The sequence below is a fragment of the Schistocerca americana genome, chromosome 6, assembly GCF_021461395.2.
Source record: "Schistocerca americana isolate TAMUIC-IGC-003095 chromosome 6, iqSchAmer2.1, whole genome shotgun sequence".
In the NCBI taxonomy this organism is placed as follows: domain Eukaryota; kingdom Metazoa; phylum Arthropoda; class Insecta; order Orthoptera; family Acrididae; genus Schistocerca; species Schistocerca americana.
Window position 1 is genome coordinate 76,722,965 of NC_060124.1, and position 18,914 is coordinate 76,741,878.

General features: G+C 39.0%; 1 protein-coding gene across 1 annotated transcript in view; it reads left to right on the top strand.

Moving 5' to 3' along the window:
• LOC124619233 (BSD domain-containing protein 1-like) overlaps positions 1 to 18,395 on the top strand; it is an 84,751-nt gene extending 66,356 nt beyond the window's left edge. Inside the window, exon 9 of the mRNA XM_047145475.1 lies at positions 17,709 to 18,395. Within this exon, the coding sequence (XP_047001431.1) occupies positions 17,709 to 17,809 (101 nt within the window). The 3' untranslated portion in view covers positions 17,810 to 18,395. The remainder of the gene's footprint in view (positions 1 to 17,708) is intronic.
• Positions 18,396 to 18,914: the final 519 nt, after the last annotated feature.

Here is an 18,914-nt window from a genome sequence, read left to right on the forward strand (position 1 = left end):
TTTTACTTTTTTCCATTTCAAAGCTAGCTACTAACAAAAATATTATTCTGTTAACGATACACAAATCACTTACAATCTAGGTTCACCGGGACTGTAGACTGCAATGATGCATCATAGGCTAGGCAGTGTACTGGGTTTGCGTTGGCTGTTCGGGAGGGTAACAGTGTTAGCAAACTTGTGAATCCCCGCGTCACACTGGTGCACTGCTGCTGCCAGTTGAATCCAGTGTTGTCAGATAGAAAGAGGCTTCCTGTGGCATGGAATATATGACCACTTTTAAGACTGATGGAAATTTTAAATTGAACACTGGACATTTTTACATTAATTTTGAGTATGAGATGCACCTGAATTTTGAAGGCAATTTTTCGATGAAAAAAGTGCCTTTTATAGTCTGTAAAATATGGTAGTGGACACTTTAGTGTTCTAAAAAAAGGCATGCTCAGTGATCTCTGTCTTTTCCTTTGTGTTTCAGCTTCTTAAATTCTGATATGTTTTCTGTTCACCACCTCATCCTTGTTGTGAGTGAAAGGTTTGATGTGAAGACAGGTGGCATGTAGTTTACAAGCTTTGGGGTTGTTCCTCTAGCAACAAACATCCAACAAGCAGGTGTTTTATCAGTGGCTGGTGATATTAATGTCCTTTTTTGTATGTCTTGCTGAATTGTGATAAGCCTAAGCTTTGAAGTGTTTCTCTAGGCTTTGCAACTAGTGTTTAAGGAGAATTAACTGATCTTGTCATCACGCACATAAAATTTGAACAAAATATCTGCAGAATTTTTGTTTCCATCAAAAATCATTATTTATTGGTCAATATTAATGTTGTTGCCTTAAGAGTACTCCCTGTGAGATTATATGTATTTATACCAATGCCTTTTCCAATCTTTGAAACACTTACGGAACATTGTTACACTTCTTTTTGGCTCCAGTAATAGGATGAAGTCACATGTGTTTGTTTATTGAATACTGGTGCTGAGGCATTATAAAGTTGTTTTTGTAAGAAGAAAGGAAAAGAAAAATTATGAACAAACATTAAAGTGTAATCTGGAACACTATCATGTTGCAGTTGCCATGATTTGTTTCACACAAACCCAAGAATTTTCCTTGGAAACTTTCATGCAAATGCAATAAAAGTTCCATGTTGTGTTCTCTATTCGCTGTGTGACATAGTGGCAAAACTAATCTCTACACCATTAAAATCAAAGAACATAGTAAGCCTGCCCTTTGTAAAGGATCAAACTTACAAATGCCCCTCCCCCCCCTTTTATTCTTCCAATCTTAGGCCAGTAGGAAGCTTACGTGGGGATGATTGTGTCTTGGTTTTGAAATTACGTTCATCACCAGTTACTTCTCATTTGAGCATTTGTTGATTCAGTAACTGCAGCTTGACATTCATTTGACACAGCTTTTGGTCAAAATTCAACAGTCTCAGCACAAATTTTGCTGCCATAAGTTGTATGCTCAACACATCTAAAAATAATTGTCTGGCATGAGTGACACAAAATGTGGACAGCATCAGCAACCTCTATGTAATGATTTGGCACCGAGACATATCAGTCGCAGAGCAATGAATTCAATGAGATCGCACCAAAGGGGTTGAAAGCTGGGGCAGCTGGCCTAGATACCAACACCTTGCCCACATGTTTACAGTGGGGTCTGCAGATTGCAGCTGGGCTTTCCTGTGTCATGCATGCAAAGGCTGCAGCTCATTTCTGCAGCTGGGTGATCTGGATTTGTATATTCCCTACACTGGCACCTTAGCCTCGTGTCTTGCTACCTGCTATTTTCTGGTAAACAACTGTACAGCTTGGTGAGCCGCTGCAACTCCCTACTGTCACACCTGAAGATGATGAGCACCTCCCTTGTAGAATATTGCACAGTTTTCACGATGCTTGAGAACCTTTCAACTCAGTAATCATGTTCTTCATTTTTTGGGGTTTTTGTTGTTTGCTAATGTGCTGGGATGTTGAAAGCTCTCATTATTTTCAGCATCTTCTCTGACTTCTTGGAAACATTTGTAAATTATTATTTGGTCCAGACAATATTTACTAAAGTAACATTGAACGTTTTTGGTGTGGTGGTGCAGTTTTATGCCTTCGTAAATTAAATTGAATGCAAATTATTTGTTCCATTAAGTCTACAGACTAGATATCAGTGAGCATGCCAAAACAAATGCTATCTTTTTGACAGTTGACTGGAAAAGCAAACATCCAGTAGGGTCGCCAAGTCAAAATGTATTTCGAGCCAAGCATGCCAACACAGTAACAAAAAATTGTGTCTATTGAACCCAAAGTGAAACAAATCTTTTCTCCTCCCCCCCATCCCCCTTCCCCCTTCTCCCTCAAGCCTTGTACAGTCCTCTCATTTATTATTTGTACCTGTGACTGTGAGGCAGTTTTCTCGAACAGACAGAGCCTTTTGTTGCAACATACATGAAGTGTAAAATTTCTTTCACATTTCATCTTCCATGCTAACATCAGCTATGATTTACCATAAATAAATTACAGTTTTTTGCTACCAAATGAAGTGTCATAGTTGTTAAGACACTGTACTCCTATATTGGAAAAGCCATGTTCAAATCTGTGTATGGCCATCCTGAGTTAGGTTTTCCATGGTTTCCCCAAGTAATTTCAGATGAATAGTTTCTTCAAACAGGCTTCAGCCAGTTGTCTGCTCCATACATTTACAGTCAGAGGATTGTACTTAATCTTCTGTGACCACAAAGTCAACAGGACATTGAAGCCTAGATTTCATTTTTCAGTTTCAGAGCTGACAAATATTTTGTGCGACTAGGTTCTGGGCACATGTGGCAGTATTGGTGCAACAACAAAATTATTACTCTTCCGAAAGTTTCCCGTATACTTGCTCAAAGAAGTTGTATTGTTTGGATTGTTGGATGTTTGAGTCCAATAAAGCACCCCTAAAACCTTCAAACTCCTTATGTATTTTCACTGGTAGCTAGGAAGAACTGGAAGAGACAGATTGAAGGCACACTTTAATTAAAGAGCTCGATCCTGAAGGAAAGAGATGGTTGTGCACAGTTTTTTCTGAGATAAGACATCAAATATAGGAAAAAAAATTGGGATTTAAAAATTAAAATAAAAGTCAAGACTGAAAGAGTTACTGCAAGTGAAGATAATGCTCTAACTCTTCGCCCTTCCACCATCCATTCCCATCTGTGGCACCAAGTCTTATTCAGGCTACTATTTTCTCATTCTTGTTTATGTTCCTATCCACTGTTCAATGCCTCCTGTATAAAATGAGTGGAATATCTTTACTGGTTCCAGTGTTTGTATCTCAACAATTGCTTTTATGTTTTTTACCCATTTAAAGTTTTTGGTACAGTAGCTTTTAGTAGATTTGCATTTTTTGTGGACAAAAGGAGGAAGAAGAGTGTTCCTTACAGCCTGTGAGGTATATTAATTCCAACTGACATTCCTGTGATTCAACTTTGAGGTGAAAATTGTTTGACTTGATGGTTGCTACTATTTTAAATATGATGTGGTAGTCTGTTTGCTTTCTTTGTTTAAGATGTTTTACTTTCATAATTTTGCATAATAACTTCAATAATGCTGCATGTCTCTTCTGGTGTTTTATTTCGCTGTCAAGAGTGAAAACTGAATTGCTGTTTGTGTCACTATGTTTTGCATGCATAAGAACAAGCTACCCGAAGTGATGGTGGCATGACACTAACAGATAGTTGGCTGCCATACAGAATCACTGGTTTTGTTTCTAGAGAGGCGGTTGAGTGAAAAAGAATGGGTAAATGTAACTGTAATTAGTATTGTTTATGAATTTCAAGAATTCTTTTTTAGTTTCAAGCTTTGTATTTTTCACTAGCAAATATTTTCTAGTCCAGTTATTTTATTGCACTATAAAACTTTTTTTTAATCTGACACTTAATTATATTTCATGTTTCTGAAGTTAAGTGCTGTTATGTAAATAGAACAATACTTGAAAATAAATTTTTATTTTAAAATCCTGTATAATCATTGAATCATTTTATTTTTTTCTCTTTCACATAAGTTTAGTATTTTTCTGTTACACAAGTGCTGCAAAACACACAAGGCATAAAAACAGAAATGTAAAATCATCAATTGCAATGTGCATATAATTTTTTAGAACTTATGTAGTGAAAATATGCATGCAAAGAAAAAAGCCTGAAATGGTGGAAAACATAAATTAAAATGTATTCAATTTGGAAATATTTAGTTATCCTGATTTGGGAAATAAGTAATTGGACTGTGACCATGTGACAGTGATAACCCTAACTTTCAAGGTGACACTATATATTTCAGGTAATCTTGACACATATTGAATGCCTGGGTTCACCCTTGGTCTTTGGCTCTTTTTTGTTAGTATTCATCAGATTTGAGCAAAAATGTAGTATTTGCAAATGTTTGTATCATAGGAAAATATTATTCATGATGTGAATTATGCCAGAAAAGCTATTGCTTGATGTCTGTGAGCACCTTTAATAGAATATGATGACTTTATTATAATATCTGTGTGTAATCAAATAAACTTTTGGCCATTTGATATAGGATCTCCTTCCTTGATCATTGTTGTCTCTGTTGAGTTGAATTAGTGATACAAATATCAAATTAGTTGGTCAAATTAAAAAGAAGACAAGTAATTAATAAGTTCTCATCATACTGTTGAACAAGGTGAAAGACGGTAATGTGTATCGTAGTTATAACGTGAACTATAAATTGAATAACCATATCTCAGATGCTGATTCTAGAACTAGAGGAGCTGTATGTATAGCAAGATGTAGGTTGTATGATGGGACAAAGCAGATGCTACATGTTACATACACTTAATTAATATCAAACATCTTCAGTGGTGGTAATATCTTGAATGTTATTCATGGAGGGTCATATATCACGAGAACAAGTTATCTGTCATAGTAAATGAGTTTTTGCAGTACTTTTATTGAAAATTGTTACTGCTAAACTTTTATTGTGACAATTTTGTAATAAGTAACAGGAAATTCACAATATTACTTGAAGTGAACATGCCAGGTATTTCAAATTACTACAGAGAAAAGATACATGCTTTGAGAAGGTATTGACATTTACGAACAGATGTAATAGTCTGTGCATTGGGAAGGTCAAGTGATATAAGATTATGAAAGCTCTACCTGTGGTTGCCATAGAAGAATAAGCATTTGTAAGTCTTTTGTAGTCGTAAGTTGTAAAATCTCAAATTATTTATATAAGAATGTTATAAAGACATGTTGATAGCTGAACGTGCAAAATAAAAACATACAATGTTGATGGGTGTATTTTAAACTGTCACATATATATCTTTGATTAGAAACACTCTGGCCATCCCAGCATGGTCATTCCTAAGCAGACTGCGAGAGTGTGTTGATGCCATAATATGTGAAAACTAAACTAGTTCTATAGCAACAGTTTTTTTTTTCCAGAGAGTTATATTAGCATACTCACTCTTTCTACTGTGATGGAAGATGTCAAGTACTGAAAACTGGGCACTTCATTAATTTTGGGATGTTGAATGACAATCCGAGGTTAATGTGCACAGTGACGTTCACAACCTTTATGATATAAAATCCTGAAAGAAATTACTTCATGGCACAGGGTAAAAGAAAACTGGGTTAATCAATTTTAGCCACAAACAAACACACTCTTCAGAGTGACTGAACACACTTTACCAGCCCAAGGTAATGGTCATGCCTCACCCCTCCACTGCTAAGGCCTCCTCTGCTGTGTTAAGAGTTGTTATATTTACAAGCAGTATCAGGAGAGGAGTAAATCTGTGTAGTGTCAGGTACAGTTGAGCACAGTGCAGTGTGAAAATGAGGGCCTGAAACCAGTTGTAAAAAGCCATTATAGTTGCCTTTAGTCTAGATATGTTGTTCTCCTTCACCAGAATACTCACCTACACGTAACAATTTTAATTGCCATCCTGGTTGATTCCAGATTGTACAGCATCCCCTATACAGTTCTGTCTAAACTCCCAAAAGACAATTTGACAGTCCAGTGATTTTGGAGTGATGATGGGATCAAAGAGGTAGTGCATTGTATATCTTATACTATTCCCAGCAGATAGAGTATTCAATCATCTTTCAGGCATACATCTGAGACAGCAATATTTCATCTTCTGATATTTCAGATATTAACCACAAAGCAGTCTTCAGCACAAATCAATGACTGAACTAAAACTACGTGATGCAGTGGTATACTGCAGAGTAAAATATGCCTGCTTTACATATAAGACAGCCGACACAGTAGTGGCAGTCACAGATAAAATTTGTGTATCGAAGAATAAAATAAAGCAAGCACCAAGTCAGCAAATGCAAAGTGCTCACTAATTATGTGATTCATGATTGAAATGTGTGACAGTGCTAGAATTCGAGGTATTCAAGACCTAGAACAATAATTCCTCTGACAGTAGAGGTCTGGAATGAATGACTTCCACCAATTGTGGGGCCAGAAACCCTGTTGTCATTGTTGAGCAGATGGTCCGCCAAATGTATTTCTACAGCTTCCATGACCACTGAATGCCAATAGGATGAGGCTGTGACCAGTATCTTGACTTTCTTGTGATCCATGGAATGCCCAGTGGAAGTGTGAAGTGCAGTCACTTCCAGTTTGTTGGATTTGTTAGCCCTGTATAACTTTTACCAGTCTAAGAAAGAATTTCATGAACACCCATCTTCGCAAAACCAGGTCAGTTTTCACAGATATGTGAAGAGCTGCTGTCTTAGCCAGCTGGCAGAAGATCACATTCACTTTATGCTTCTTCATTGTTCTGACAATTTCTGAAGAAACATTTCCCACATATGGAATAAAGGCTGTAGAATCACACTTCTTTCTCCTTCACTTTCCTCTTTCTCTGGATGGCCTGATGTTTGCCTTGTAGATCTCTCCATTTTTATTGACAGCATGAAAGACAGACCCGTTCGCCTGGAAGAGGTCATGGTGGAAGTATATTTTAAGAACTTAACCCATTTAATTGCTCCTGCAAATATATTAAATGTCTAACAAGTAATAAGTATAACATAAAATCATTTTATGATCATCTGATCAATTTTTATCATTTGCCCAATAACATAAAATGTCTGAGAGGTAATAAATCTAACAGAAAATAATTTCACCTGAAAAACAACTAGTCCATAAATAATTTTTTATTTAAACATGTGTAGCCTGTAAAAGAAAAAAGAAAAAAAAACACTATTTTTAAGTGCAGCTCCATGAGTAGGTCTGAAAAGTAACATGTTCATTAATATTACATTTACACCAGTGTGCGATTTAGGGACTTATAAATTGACAACATGTAGCTATCCACTGGAACAAATAAAGTGTACATACCCTATAAACTGATTGGTTCCACACCATTCCGACAGAATGTTGTTCATATGATCTGTGGAACATGTAACTAACAAACAATTCTTTCCAGTGTGCTAAGTCGCTAGCTTTTGTCTCTTTGTTCATTTAAAATTGTATTTTGAACAATGTTGTTATAGCTACTTCATACTGACCTTAGAGAAATGTTAAGAAAGCTGAGTATGCAAGTATAAGTCCTGTTGTTATTCTTAAGGCACACGTGTAAAATTCACATCGACCTTTCTTTTTTACCATTATCATGTGAAACTACTAGTTACTGTATCAGTATGTCTTTCATTGATTCTGAAAGTATTTATTGTAATAACATATCTTAAAGAGAGTAAAAAGTCATGGTATCACTTACGACATAGGCTGCATATGCTTGTTGTTGAAGTATATGCACAAAATAATTTGACATGTAAAATCACAACCAAATTTTTTATTGTCAACTTTTGGTTCCCATTACTGGATTACGCCATGCTTTATGCTGTTAACCCAGCTTACTGCAGCCCGCGATATTCAATACAGTAATGAAGTTTGAGGTAACATTTTTGCATGTGCAGATTATTTGCATTAGATAGTAGTTGCAGGGGCAACAGTCTGGATGATTGACTGATCTGGCCTTGTAACATTAACCAAAACGACGTTGCTGTTGTGGTACTGCGAACGGCTGAAGGCAAGGGGAAACTACAGCCATAATTTTTCCCGAGGGCATGCAGCTTTACTGTATGGTTAAATGATGATGGCGTCCTCTTGGTTAAAATATTCCGGAGGTAAAATAGTCCCCCATTCGGATCTCCGAGCGGGGACTACTCAGGAGGACGTCGTTATCAGGAGAAAGAAAACTGGCATTCTACATATCGGAGCGTGGAATGTCAGATCCCGTAATCGGGCAGGTAGGTTAGAAAATTTAAAAAGGGAAATGGATAGGTTAAACTTAGATATAGTGGGAATTAGTGAAGTTCGGTGGCAGGAGGAACAAGACTTATGGTCCGGTGAATACAGGGTTATAATTACAAAATCAAATAAGAGTAACACAGGAGCAGGTTTAATAATGAATAAAAAAATAGGAGTACGGGTAAGCTACTACAAACAGCATAGTGAACGCATTATTGTGGCCAAGATAAACACGAAGCCCATGCCTACTACAGTAGTACAAGTTTATATGCCAACTAGTTCTGCAAATGACGAAGAAATTGAAGAAATGTATGATGAGATAAAAGAAATTATTCAGGTAGTGAAGGGAGACGAAAATTTAATAGTCATGGGTGACTGGAATTCGACAGTAGGAAAAGGGAGAGAAGGAAACATAATAGGTGAATATAGATTGGGGCTAAGAAATGAAAGAGGAAGGCGTCTGTTAGAATTTTGCACAGAGCATAACTTAATCATAGCTAACACCTGCTTCAAGAATCATAAAACAAGGTTGTATACATGGAAGAATCCTGGAGATACTGACAGGTTTCAGATAGATTATTTAATGGTAAGACAGAGATTTAAAAACCAGGTTTTAAATTGTAGGACATTTCCAGGGTCAGATGTGGACTATGACCACAATCTATTGGTTATGAACTGTAGTTTAAAACTGAAGAAATTGCAAAAAGGTGGGAATTCGAGGAGATGGGACCTGGATAAACTGGCTAAACCAGAGGTTGTACAGAGTTTCAGGGAGAATATAAGGGAACAATTGATAGGAATGGGGGAAAGAACTACAGTAGAAGAAGAATGGGTAGCTATGAGGGATGAAGTAGTGAAGGCAGCAGAAGATCAAGTAGGTAAAAAGACAAGGGCTAGTAGAAATCCTTGGGTAACAGAAGAACTATTGAATTTAATTGATGAAAGGAGAAAATATAAAAATGCAGTAAATGAAGCAGGCAAAAAGGAATACAAACGTCTCAAAAATGAGATCGACAGGAAGTGCAAAATGGCTAAGCAGGCATGGCTAGAGGACAAATGTAAGGATGTGGAGGCTTATCTCACTAGGGGTAAGATAGATACAGCCTACAGGAAAATTAAAGAGACCTTTGGAGGAAAGAGAGCCACTTGCATGAATATCAAGAGCTCAGATGGAAACCCAGTTCTAAGCAAAGAGCGGAAAGCAGAAAGGTGGAAGGAGTATATAGAGGGTCTATACAGGGGCGATGTACTTGAGGACAATATTATGTGAAGAGTTTGACAGACCACTGAAAGACCTGAGTCGAAACAAGGCCCCGGGAGTAGACAACATTCCATTAGAACTACTGACGGCATTGAGAGAGCCAGTCCTGACGAAACTCTACCATCTGGTGAGCAAGATGTACGAGACAGGCGCAATACCCTCAGACTTCAAGAAGAATGTAATAATTCCAATACCAAAGAAAGCAGGAGTTGACAAATGTGAAAATTACCGAACTATCAGTTTAGTAAGTCACAGCTGCAAAATACTAATACGAATTATTTACAGACGAATGGAAAAACTGGTAGAAGCTGACCTCGGGGAAGATCAGTTTGGATTCCGTAGAAACACGGGAACACGTGAGGCAATACTGGCCCTACGACTTATCTTAGAAGAAAGATTAGGGAAAGGCAAACCTACGTTTCTAGCATTTGTAGACTTAGAGAAAGCTTTTGACAATGTTGACTGGAATACTCTCTTTCAAATTCTGGGGGTGGCAGGGGTAAAATACAGGGAGCGAAAGGCTATTTACAATTTGTACAGAAACCATTTGAGCAGTTATAAGAGTCGAGGGGCATGAAAGGGGAGCAGTGGTTGGGAAGGGAGTGAGACAGGGTTGTAGCCTATCCCCGATGTTATTCAATCTGTGTATCGAGCAAGCAGTAAAGGAAACGAAAGAAAAATTTGGAGTAGGTATTAAAATCCAGGGAGAAGAAATAAAAACTTTGAGGTTCGCCGATGACATTGTAATTCTGTCAGAGACAGCAAAGGACTTGGAAGAGCAGTTGAATGGAATGGACAGTGTCTTGAAAGGAGGATATAAGATGAACATCAACAAAAGCAAAACAAGGATAGTGGAATGTAGTCGAATTAAGTCGGGTGATGCTGAGGGAATTAGATTAGGAAATGAGACACTTAAAGTAGTAAAGGAGTTTTGCTATTTGGGGAGCAAAATAACTGATGATGGTCGAAGTAGAGAGGATATTAAATGTAGACTGGCAATGGCAAGGAAAGCGTTTCTGAAGAAGAGAAATATGTTAACATCGAGTATAGATTTGTGTCAGGAAGTCGTTTCTGAAAGTATTTGTATGGAGTGTAGCCATGTATGGAAGTGAAACATGGACAATAAATAGTTTGGACAAGAAGAGAATAGAAGCTTTCAAAATGTGGTGCTACAGAAGAATGCTGAAGATTAGGTGGGTAGATCACATAACTAATGAGGAGGTATTGAATAGAATAGAGGAGAAGAGGAGTTTGTGGCACAACTTGACAAGAAGAAGGGACCGGTTGGTAGGACATGTTTTGAGGCATCAAGGGATCACAAATTTAGCATTGGAGAGCAGCGTGGAGGGTAAAAATCGTAGAGGGAGACCAAGAGATGAATACACTAAGCAGATTTAGAAGGATGTAGGTTGCAGTAGGTACTGGGAGATGAAGAAACTTGCACAGGATAGATTAGCATGGAGAGCTGCATCAAATCAGTCTCAGGACTGAAGACCACAACAACAACAACAACAACAGTAGTTTTAATAGACAGCTGTGCCATTTGTATGAACGTTATATTTGACTGAAGAAATAATTTTCTGATTGTCATCCATCTTGCTTAACTTATTGTACTTATCTCCACATTCATTCTGATAAAATTGTAGTCTTGAACAGACAACGTTACTTTTTAGCCACCCCAATTTCTATTTCTTCCATAAAAGAATGGTTTCATTGTACTACCAGCTTTTTGGTAGATATTGGATCATATAATAGCTCATGAGACAAACTTTGCTGTTCCACGTGCAGGTACATGCTGTCTCTTTCAATCACAGCCTAATAGCAAAATTTGTCCACCTCTTCAAGAGCACCTCCTTCGTCCTTTTTTAACATACTTATTATAGCAACCAATCAGCTTCCATTTCAGTAAGCAACTGACTCTATTCCTGTTTGTATTTGGTGACCATTAGTCAACTGCAGCAAATCAATTTTGTGTCTGTGACAGACGATTCGTATACTGAGACAGTCCTTTCCTTTTCCCACTGCCTCCTCAATATACAAATTAAATATCGGTAGTCACAACCCTGCCTTGTACCAATCCCATGTTTGGCCTCTGGTACCATCTGTCAGTACTGAACACCCACACATGTTTCTCGTAAAGAGAATGCACAGATACTTTATTCCTGTAGTTGATACCCCACTAAGAATGGAAAAAAATTTACTTTTTCTACATTGTCAGAAGCCTTCAATTCTCCAAATACAATGTGTGTTTCATTATTCTTTTCCAAAATCTTCCCTCTATCATTTGCTTCAGTACTGTACACAGCGGCTTGTGCCAGGGACGCTCTACCACTGATAATCTTGTGTCCCTCGAGTCTGCCATCCGAACAGCCTTTTCCAGATGCAAACACCTTGTTGCCGTCTTTTTTTGATTTACGAAAAGCGTATGACACCACCTGGCAACATCATATCCTTGCCACATTATATGAGTGGGGTCTCCGAAGCCCACTCCCAATTTTTATCCAAAATTTCATGTCGCTTCGTTCTTTGTGTGTCCAAGTTGGTGCCTCCCATAGTTCCACCCCCCCCCCCCCTCCCCCCCCATATCCAGGAGAATGGGGTCCTGCAGGGCTCTGTACGAATGTCTGTCTATTTTTAGTGGCCATTAATGGTCTAGCAGCATCTGTAGGGCCATCCGTCTCACATTCTCTGTATGCAGACGACTTCTGCATTTCGTACTGCTCCACCAGTACTGGCGTTGCTGAGCGGTGCCTACGGGGAGCCATCCACAAGGCACAGTCATGGGTTCTAGCTCACGGTTTACAGTTTTCTGCCGCAAAGTCGTTGTGTTATGCACTTCTGTCGGCATTGTACCATTCATCCAGAACCAGAACTTTAGCTTAATGATGCTCCGCTAGCTGTAGTGGAGACATATCGATTCTTAGGACCGGTTTTCGATCCCCGATTGACTTGGCTTCCTCACCTTTGTCAGCTTAAGCGGAAGTGCTGGCAGCACTTAAATGCCCTCCACTGCCTGAGCAACACCAACTGGGGTGCAGATCACTCTATGCTGCTGCAACTCTACAGAGACCTTGTTCAATCCCGCCTTCGCCTTGACTATGGGAGTGTGGTTTATGGTTCAGCGACACCCTCAGCATTGTGTTTACTCAACCCAGTGCACTACTGTGGCATTCGCCTACCGACAGGAGCTTTTACTACAAGTCTGGTGACCAGCGTCCTTTTGGAGGCCGGAGTCCCTCCATTGCAGGTTAGGCGTTCACAACTGCTCGCCAGTTACATTGCACACGTTCGTAGTTCTCCAGTGCATCCCACCCACAGCGGTTCATCTCCCGTGTCAGCGCCAAGGTCAGGGCTTCCAATTGCAGTTTGTGCCCGATCCCTTCTTTCCGAACTGGAGTCCTTGCCTTTACCACCTATACTTTGAGGTCCATTCACATACACCTCCATGGTGTACACCTAGGCTGCACCTTCGCCTGGACCTGTCACATGGTCCAAAGGACTCAGTTAATCCCGCGGCTCTCTGCTGCCATTTCCTCTCGATTATTGATATGCACCGAGGCCACGAAGTAGTTTACACCAACAGCTCAATGACTGACGGTCATGTCGGCTTCGCGTATGTCTGTGGAGGACGTATTGAGCAGCATTCCTTGACCAATGGCTGCAGTGTTTTCGCTGCCGAGCTGGTGGCTATATCTGTTCGTGCCCTGGGAAGTTGTTTCTTCTGTGTACTGACTCCTAGAGCAGCCTACCAGCTATCAACCAGTGCTACCCTCATCATCCTTTGGTAGCAACCATCCAGGAGTCCACCTATGCCCTGGAACGGTCCGGTCATTCAGTGTTGTTTGTCTGGACCCTGGGTCACGTCGGAATACCAGGCAATGAACTTGCCTACAGACTGGCCATACAGGCTACGCGGAAACCGCTTATGGAGATCAGCTTCTCTGCAACTGACCTGCATTCAGTACTACATCGCAAGGTTTTGCGGCTTTGGGAGACGAAGTGGCGTAACCTCAGCATGCACAACAAACTGCGTGCCATTAAGGAGACTACGAATTTGTGGGAGTCCTCCATGCGGGCCTCTCGCAGGGACTCTGTGGTTCTCTGCTGGCTCCACATTGGCCACACTTGGGTGACACACGGCTACCTCCTGCACCGTGATGACCCACCTCAGTGTTGGTGCGGCGCCCGGCTGACAGTGGCCCATATCTTGGTGAGCTGTCCTCCTTTGGCTGCCTTGCGACAGACTCTTCTGTTATCGGACTCGTTGCCATTAATTTTAGCTGGCAATGAGTCATCGGCTAATTTAGTTTTACGTTTTACACGTGACAGTGGTTTTTATCATTCTATATAAGTTTTAGTGCATGCCCTTTGTCCCTTTGTGTTCTCCACTCTAATGCTTTTAGGGTGGATGTTTTAATGTGTCACTGAGTGGCTGGCTTTTCCTTTTGAATCTCGTGGTCAGCCAGCCATTGCTCTCTTGTTTTTTCCCCTTCTACCTGTTTCTTGCTTCTCTCTGTGGTTTTCTTTTCCTGTTTTGTCCGTAGTAGTGTTGATTGTCCTTCTGTCGTTCTCCTGGTTCTTCCTTTCTCCTGTTATTGTGCTGTGCATCTTCTTTCTTTCCTTCTTTCCCTTGTGACCTTGCAGTTTGCCCCCCCCCCCCCCCCCCCCTCCCCCATTTTAAGCCAACAACAGTACCGTACACAGCTCAGATTACAGTTGATGAAGTTTACAACTGCTTTATAGTAAACATTTTAAGTCTTAATATTATAGGGACCCATATTACGTGAGTTCAGAGTAATGAAACTGAGTGAGGTGGTGCAGTGGTTAGCACACTGGACTCGCATTCAGGAGGAAGACTGTTCAAACCCACATCCGGCCATACAGATTTAGGTTTTCCTTGATTTTACTAAACCACTCCAGGCAAATGCGAGGATGGTTTCTTTGAAAGGACACAGCAAATTTCTTTGCCTATCATTGCCACATTCCGAGCTTGTGCTCTGTCTCTAATGACCTCTATGTTGACAGGATGTTAAACCCTATCTTCCTTCCTTCCTTTTCAGATTAATTAAAATGACCTAGTGTCATAAGTTGACTTGTGCACTAAATGAAACATTACATGTAAAATTCCCTGAGGTCCTGCTGAATAATAAGCTAAAATGCAGTTAACGCAGGAATCAAAAAGATCAGTTCAACATGTTATGCACTTACACATACCAGTGTTGGCATGAAAACCAGGATGTTGGTTTATTTCACATACTTTCACTCCCTGCTGTCTTACAGGATTATTTTCTGAAGCCATACAGCTAAACTAAAGAAAGTATGCACTCAGCAAAGGTGAACAGTAGGAATACTGTCAAATAGATAACCGAACATCTTGGAGGGACCTTCTCAGATGTAACGGAATTTTTACACTTCCCAGTACTACATTTACCTCTTAAATTGTGCGTTACTAAAATCAGTTTCAGATGAATTATGATTTAAGCAACCATAAATCAGTACAGGAAAATAATTTATGTGTAAAATTTTCTGTCTTGTGTAGGTTCAGAGTGGGAGTATGTATTCTGGTACAAATGTGTTGATTGCCTTCCTGTCTGGTCATTGCTGTAGTCTGATATCTGGTCTAAAAGAATAAACCGAGAATCTCTGTAAATCCGAAAGAAAAAGAATCATGTACCTGGTGGTTATAATTAAACTTTCACAACTTAAACCATTGTAGATGGGGAACTATTTACAGTTGGGTACCCAACTTTATAAAAATCATGTTCAGACTGAGTGCTCCACAGTTTGTGTTATTAGTAGTATTAGGTGCCACTACTGGTATTCGTACCCCAAGGAACATGGACATGCAGCTTGAATAGCACATATTACTGTGATCTGCTTCCCAATCATGTGGCCCCTGTTCTGTGGGGGAGAGGTGCTTCGGACTATACCGTTTTGATGGATTTCCACCTCACATTGTTCTTGAGGTCACTCAGTCACTCCATAAGACATTAGCGGAAAACTGAGTCATTGGTTGATCATTCCAAATTTCTTGGGCACCAAGATCACCAGTTTTGAATAGTACATGTGATTTCTGGCTGTGAGGTTACCAGAAGGACAGGGTTTATCAATGGGATACTGACACACATTGAAGGCTGAAGATGAGCGTAGCGAGGGAGATAGCAAACATCCCATCTCAGATATTTCAGGCAGTTGTAGAGCAATCTCTAGTGCAGTTCCGGGCTGTCATTGATGCATATAGTCATCACATTGAACATAAAAATGGTACTCAATTAACAAAAGTGGAAATTAAAATGTAACAATGGAAAATCCAGGATGGAATAATGGGCAAGTGAAAAACAGGAAAGAGGATAGACACTGAGTATAGCGATGTGCTGGAAAATAGTGACAAAGGAAAACATTACTGGGTTACAGGATTTGAGAAAAGCTGTTAGGCAGAATCAAACAATTGAAAATCCAGGATGGAATAATGGCTAAGTGAAACACAAGAAAGAAGAGAGAGGATGGACATTGAGTACATTAACACATTGGAATTTAAATGCATTAATAGCAAAAGTTTAATTATAACCACCCTGTAATTTATTAGACACTTTATTTACAGATTATCTTATTGTATGCATTCAAGAATTTAAGATATCCCCTAACTGCGTGAGAAGTAAATATTATCATTGTAAACTGTCCTCTGTTCTTGTGGCACATTGATAACTGTTGGTGTGTGATAAATATCAGTCTGGTCATACAGCTATGCGAGGACAATGGTGGGAGACAAATAATGGCTATTTAATAGAAATGAGGAAGCAGCACAGTTCCTTTTGTTTCGTTCCTTCCTTTCTTTTTTCCCCAAAGTAACTGTTTTTTTATTTAATTTTACTGTGTGAAGTTGAAATTAAGATTAAGTAAACAACCTAGATATGCAAAGATTGAGATACTTGCACAAGATATTCTAGTGTGGAGAGCTGCATCCAACCAGTCTTCATTCTGAAGACAACAGCAACAACAAGTAATCCCAGAGGGTTCTCCATCATAATATGATCAAATGGCAGACAGTGAATGAACGAGTGAATGAAAAGCTGACTTCCTGCACCATTCCCGTGATCAGTCTTAAATGACCTCAGCGGCCATGGAATGTCAAACTATAACCTTCTATTTTTTTCCCAGTCACTGTTCAAAAGTGAAATTCCTCAATGTTTTTGCTGTTTTGGTGAAACCACAGTGCACTTCACACTTACCAGTCATCTGTAACACACAAATTTTAATGCACACAACTTCTTCTACATTAAAAACATCCACTCTCACTGTTTGATTTCTCCAGGTTGTAACTGTGCCACAATAGTCATATCCTTTTGTGACTTGCAAGTACACAGTATTTGAGTTGAAGCTCTTCGTACCTTTTGTATATAGTGTGTATTTTCCCAGTGACTCTCAGCCAACACTCACCTTCTGTCTTTTGTTGTCACCAGTTTGCGCAGTCCTATCGCATTAGAGATAGAGATCTGTTGACATGGTCACATTGCATTTTATTTGTTACCTTAACTCCTCTTTCTGTATGGGCTTGGCTTCCAACAGCCTATTATTTGAAACAAATGGACGGAACAAACTGGCACCACTTGTTAGATTCACAATGTAGTTGCTGAATAGACTATACTGTCTAACACTCTAAACTTGGCAGATGTTAATGTCATTTGGACTCTGTCTGATTGCACCAACACCAACAAAACTGTATAATTTTTGTAATGCATATCTTTTTCATGGACTTATAAAACTTGTACAAGGCTTTCTCAACTTTCAAGAAAACTCTTGTTAACAAGATTTCTGTAAAGGCTAAACAAATGTTGCAGTTGAGTGTTGAAATGTAAGATGAGTGTAGTACTATGGCGAAAGTTCATTGAAGAAGAAAATACTACTAAGACTTCTGGATAACCACAGGGTGTCCAAAAACAGGCTGATGTCTACAAAAATGGGACAGCCTTGTACAAGGACAGATCTGCTGTCAGTAAAAGACAAGGCTGTTATTACTGACAAATATTCCCTGGATGTAGTGTAATTTATACATGGAAAATAAGTGGAGCAAGTTCGCATTCCCCCTTTCATCTCATACATCCTAGCTTTCAGCTGCTGTTTAAAAAAATAATTTCAACACACATCAAGACAACTCCAGTTAATGAAGAATTCACAATTTTAACATTGCTATTTTTGTTTCAGAAAGTAATGATGATGACTGGGAAAGAGAATTTGACATTGAAGAGAGTGATCTTGAGGCAACAACAGAACAAAAAGGTGTCGAGAGTGTTTCTGGGCGATAAACTATACATTTCACACTATTATAAATCATGGTTGTGCCCTGATATATACAGGAACATGGTACCTGTAACATTATGGCTCCATCTACTGAGTTTTATCATATGTTGTTCAGAAGCAAAAATGATATATTCATTTAACTTCTATGGTTATTCTTTGTTATGCATGAAAGACAATATTGTCAATTTTCTTTCCTCCGATTCAACAGATGAACTGTGTATACAGACAGGAAGGTCTTATACAGTGCAAATGCTCACTTGTTTATAGAAAATAATTTCTTTTCTTCTGTGTTTGTTTTTACACTTGTGTTTCATATTTGTAGATAGACATTTTTAAGTTTTTTGTGTGAATTTTAAAATTTATCTCATGGATTTTATCCTTTGTTATGTATGTTAAGGAGCACAATTTTTTTTATATGTTTATTGTTTTGTTACTGGAGACATTGTTTATCAAATGTTATTTGCCTGCTTTACTGTTTGTACAAGAAATATTTTAAATGTTAATGAATTGTCCTAGCAGAAAGCGTTACTGGACAAAATATGTATGACAGTTGTATTTGTACAGATATATAAAATAAATCTGTAAAATGTTTGTGCATGCTAGATTCTTGATTGCAGAGACATCATGTGGGCGGAATTTCTGAGTTTCTCAATACCTCTTCATTCCTTGATCTAAAATTAACTTGCAGGAAGATAGTAGATCTAATATATGGTACTTCATCATCAACTGGAACATCAGTGCTTACCTCCTGTACTGAAACTTCTGGTATAGTCATTACTCCGTGAATAGCAAAGTAGAGAAGTACATGCGTACTGTCAAGATAAAACGTTCCCAGACATTTGGCTCTAGTTATTGTATTCTTCCCTTCTATATTATAACAAGATGATGCAAGGCTACAGCTCACCAAATAGTTCAAGTGCTGAGTTGTTGATTGGAACATAAACAGGACTGGTTGCTATCTTTCAGAGGAAGAGGCAGCAGGCACACAGGATAAGAATGCATGTTTTTTAATGTGCTATTTTCACACAAAAAAGTGTGTCAGTCTGGGCACCCATGGTCAATGAATCTACAGTGGCAGATAATTCCTTGCCCACTATGCTGAGGGTCTCA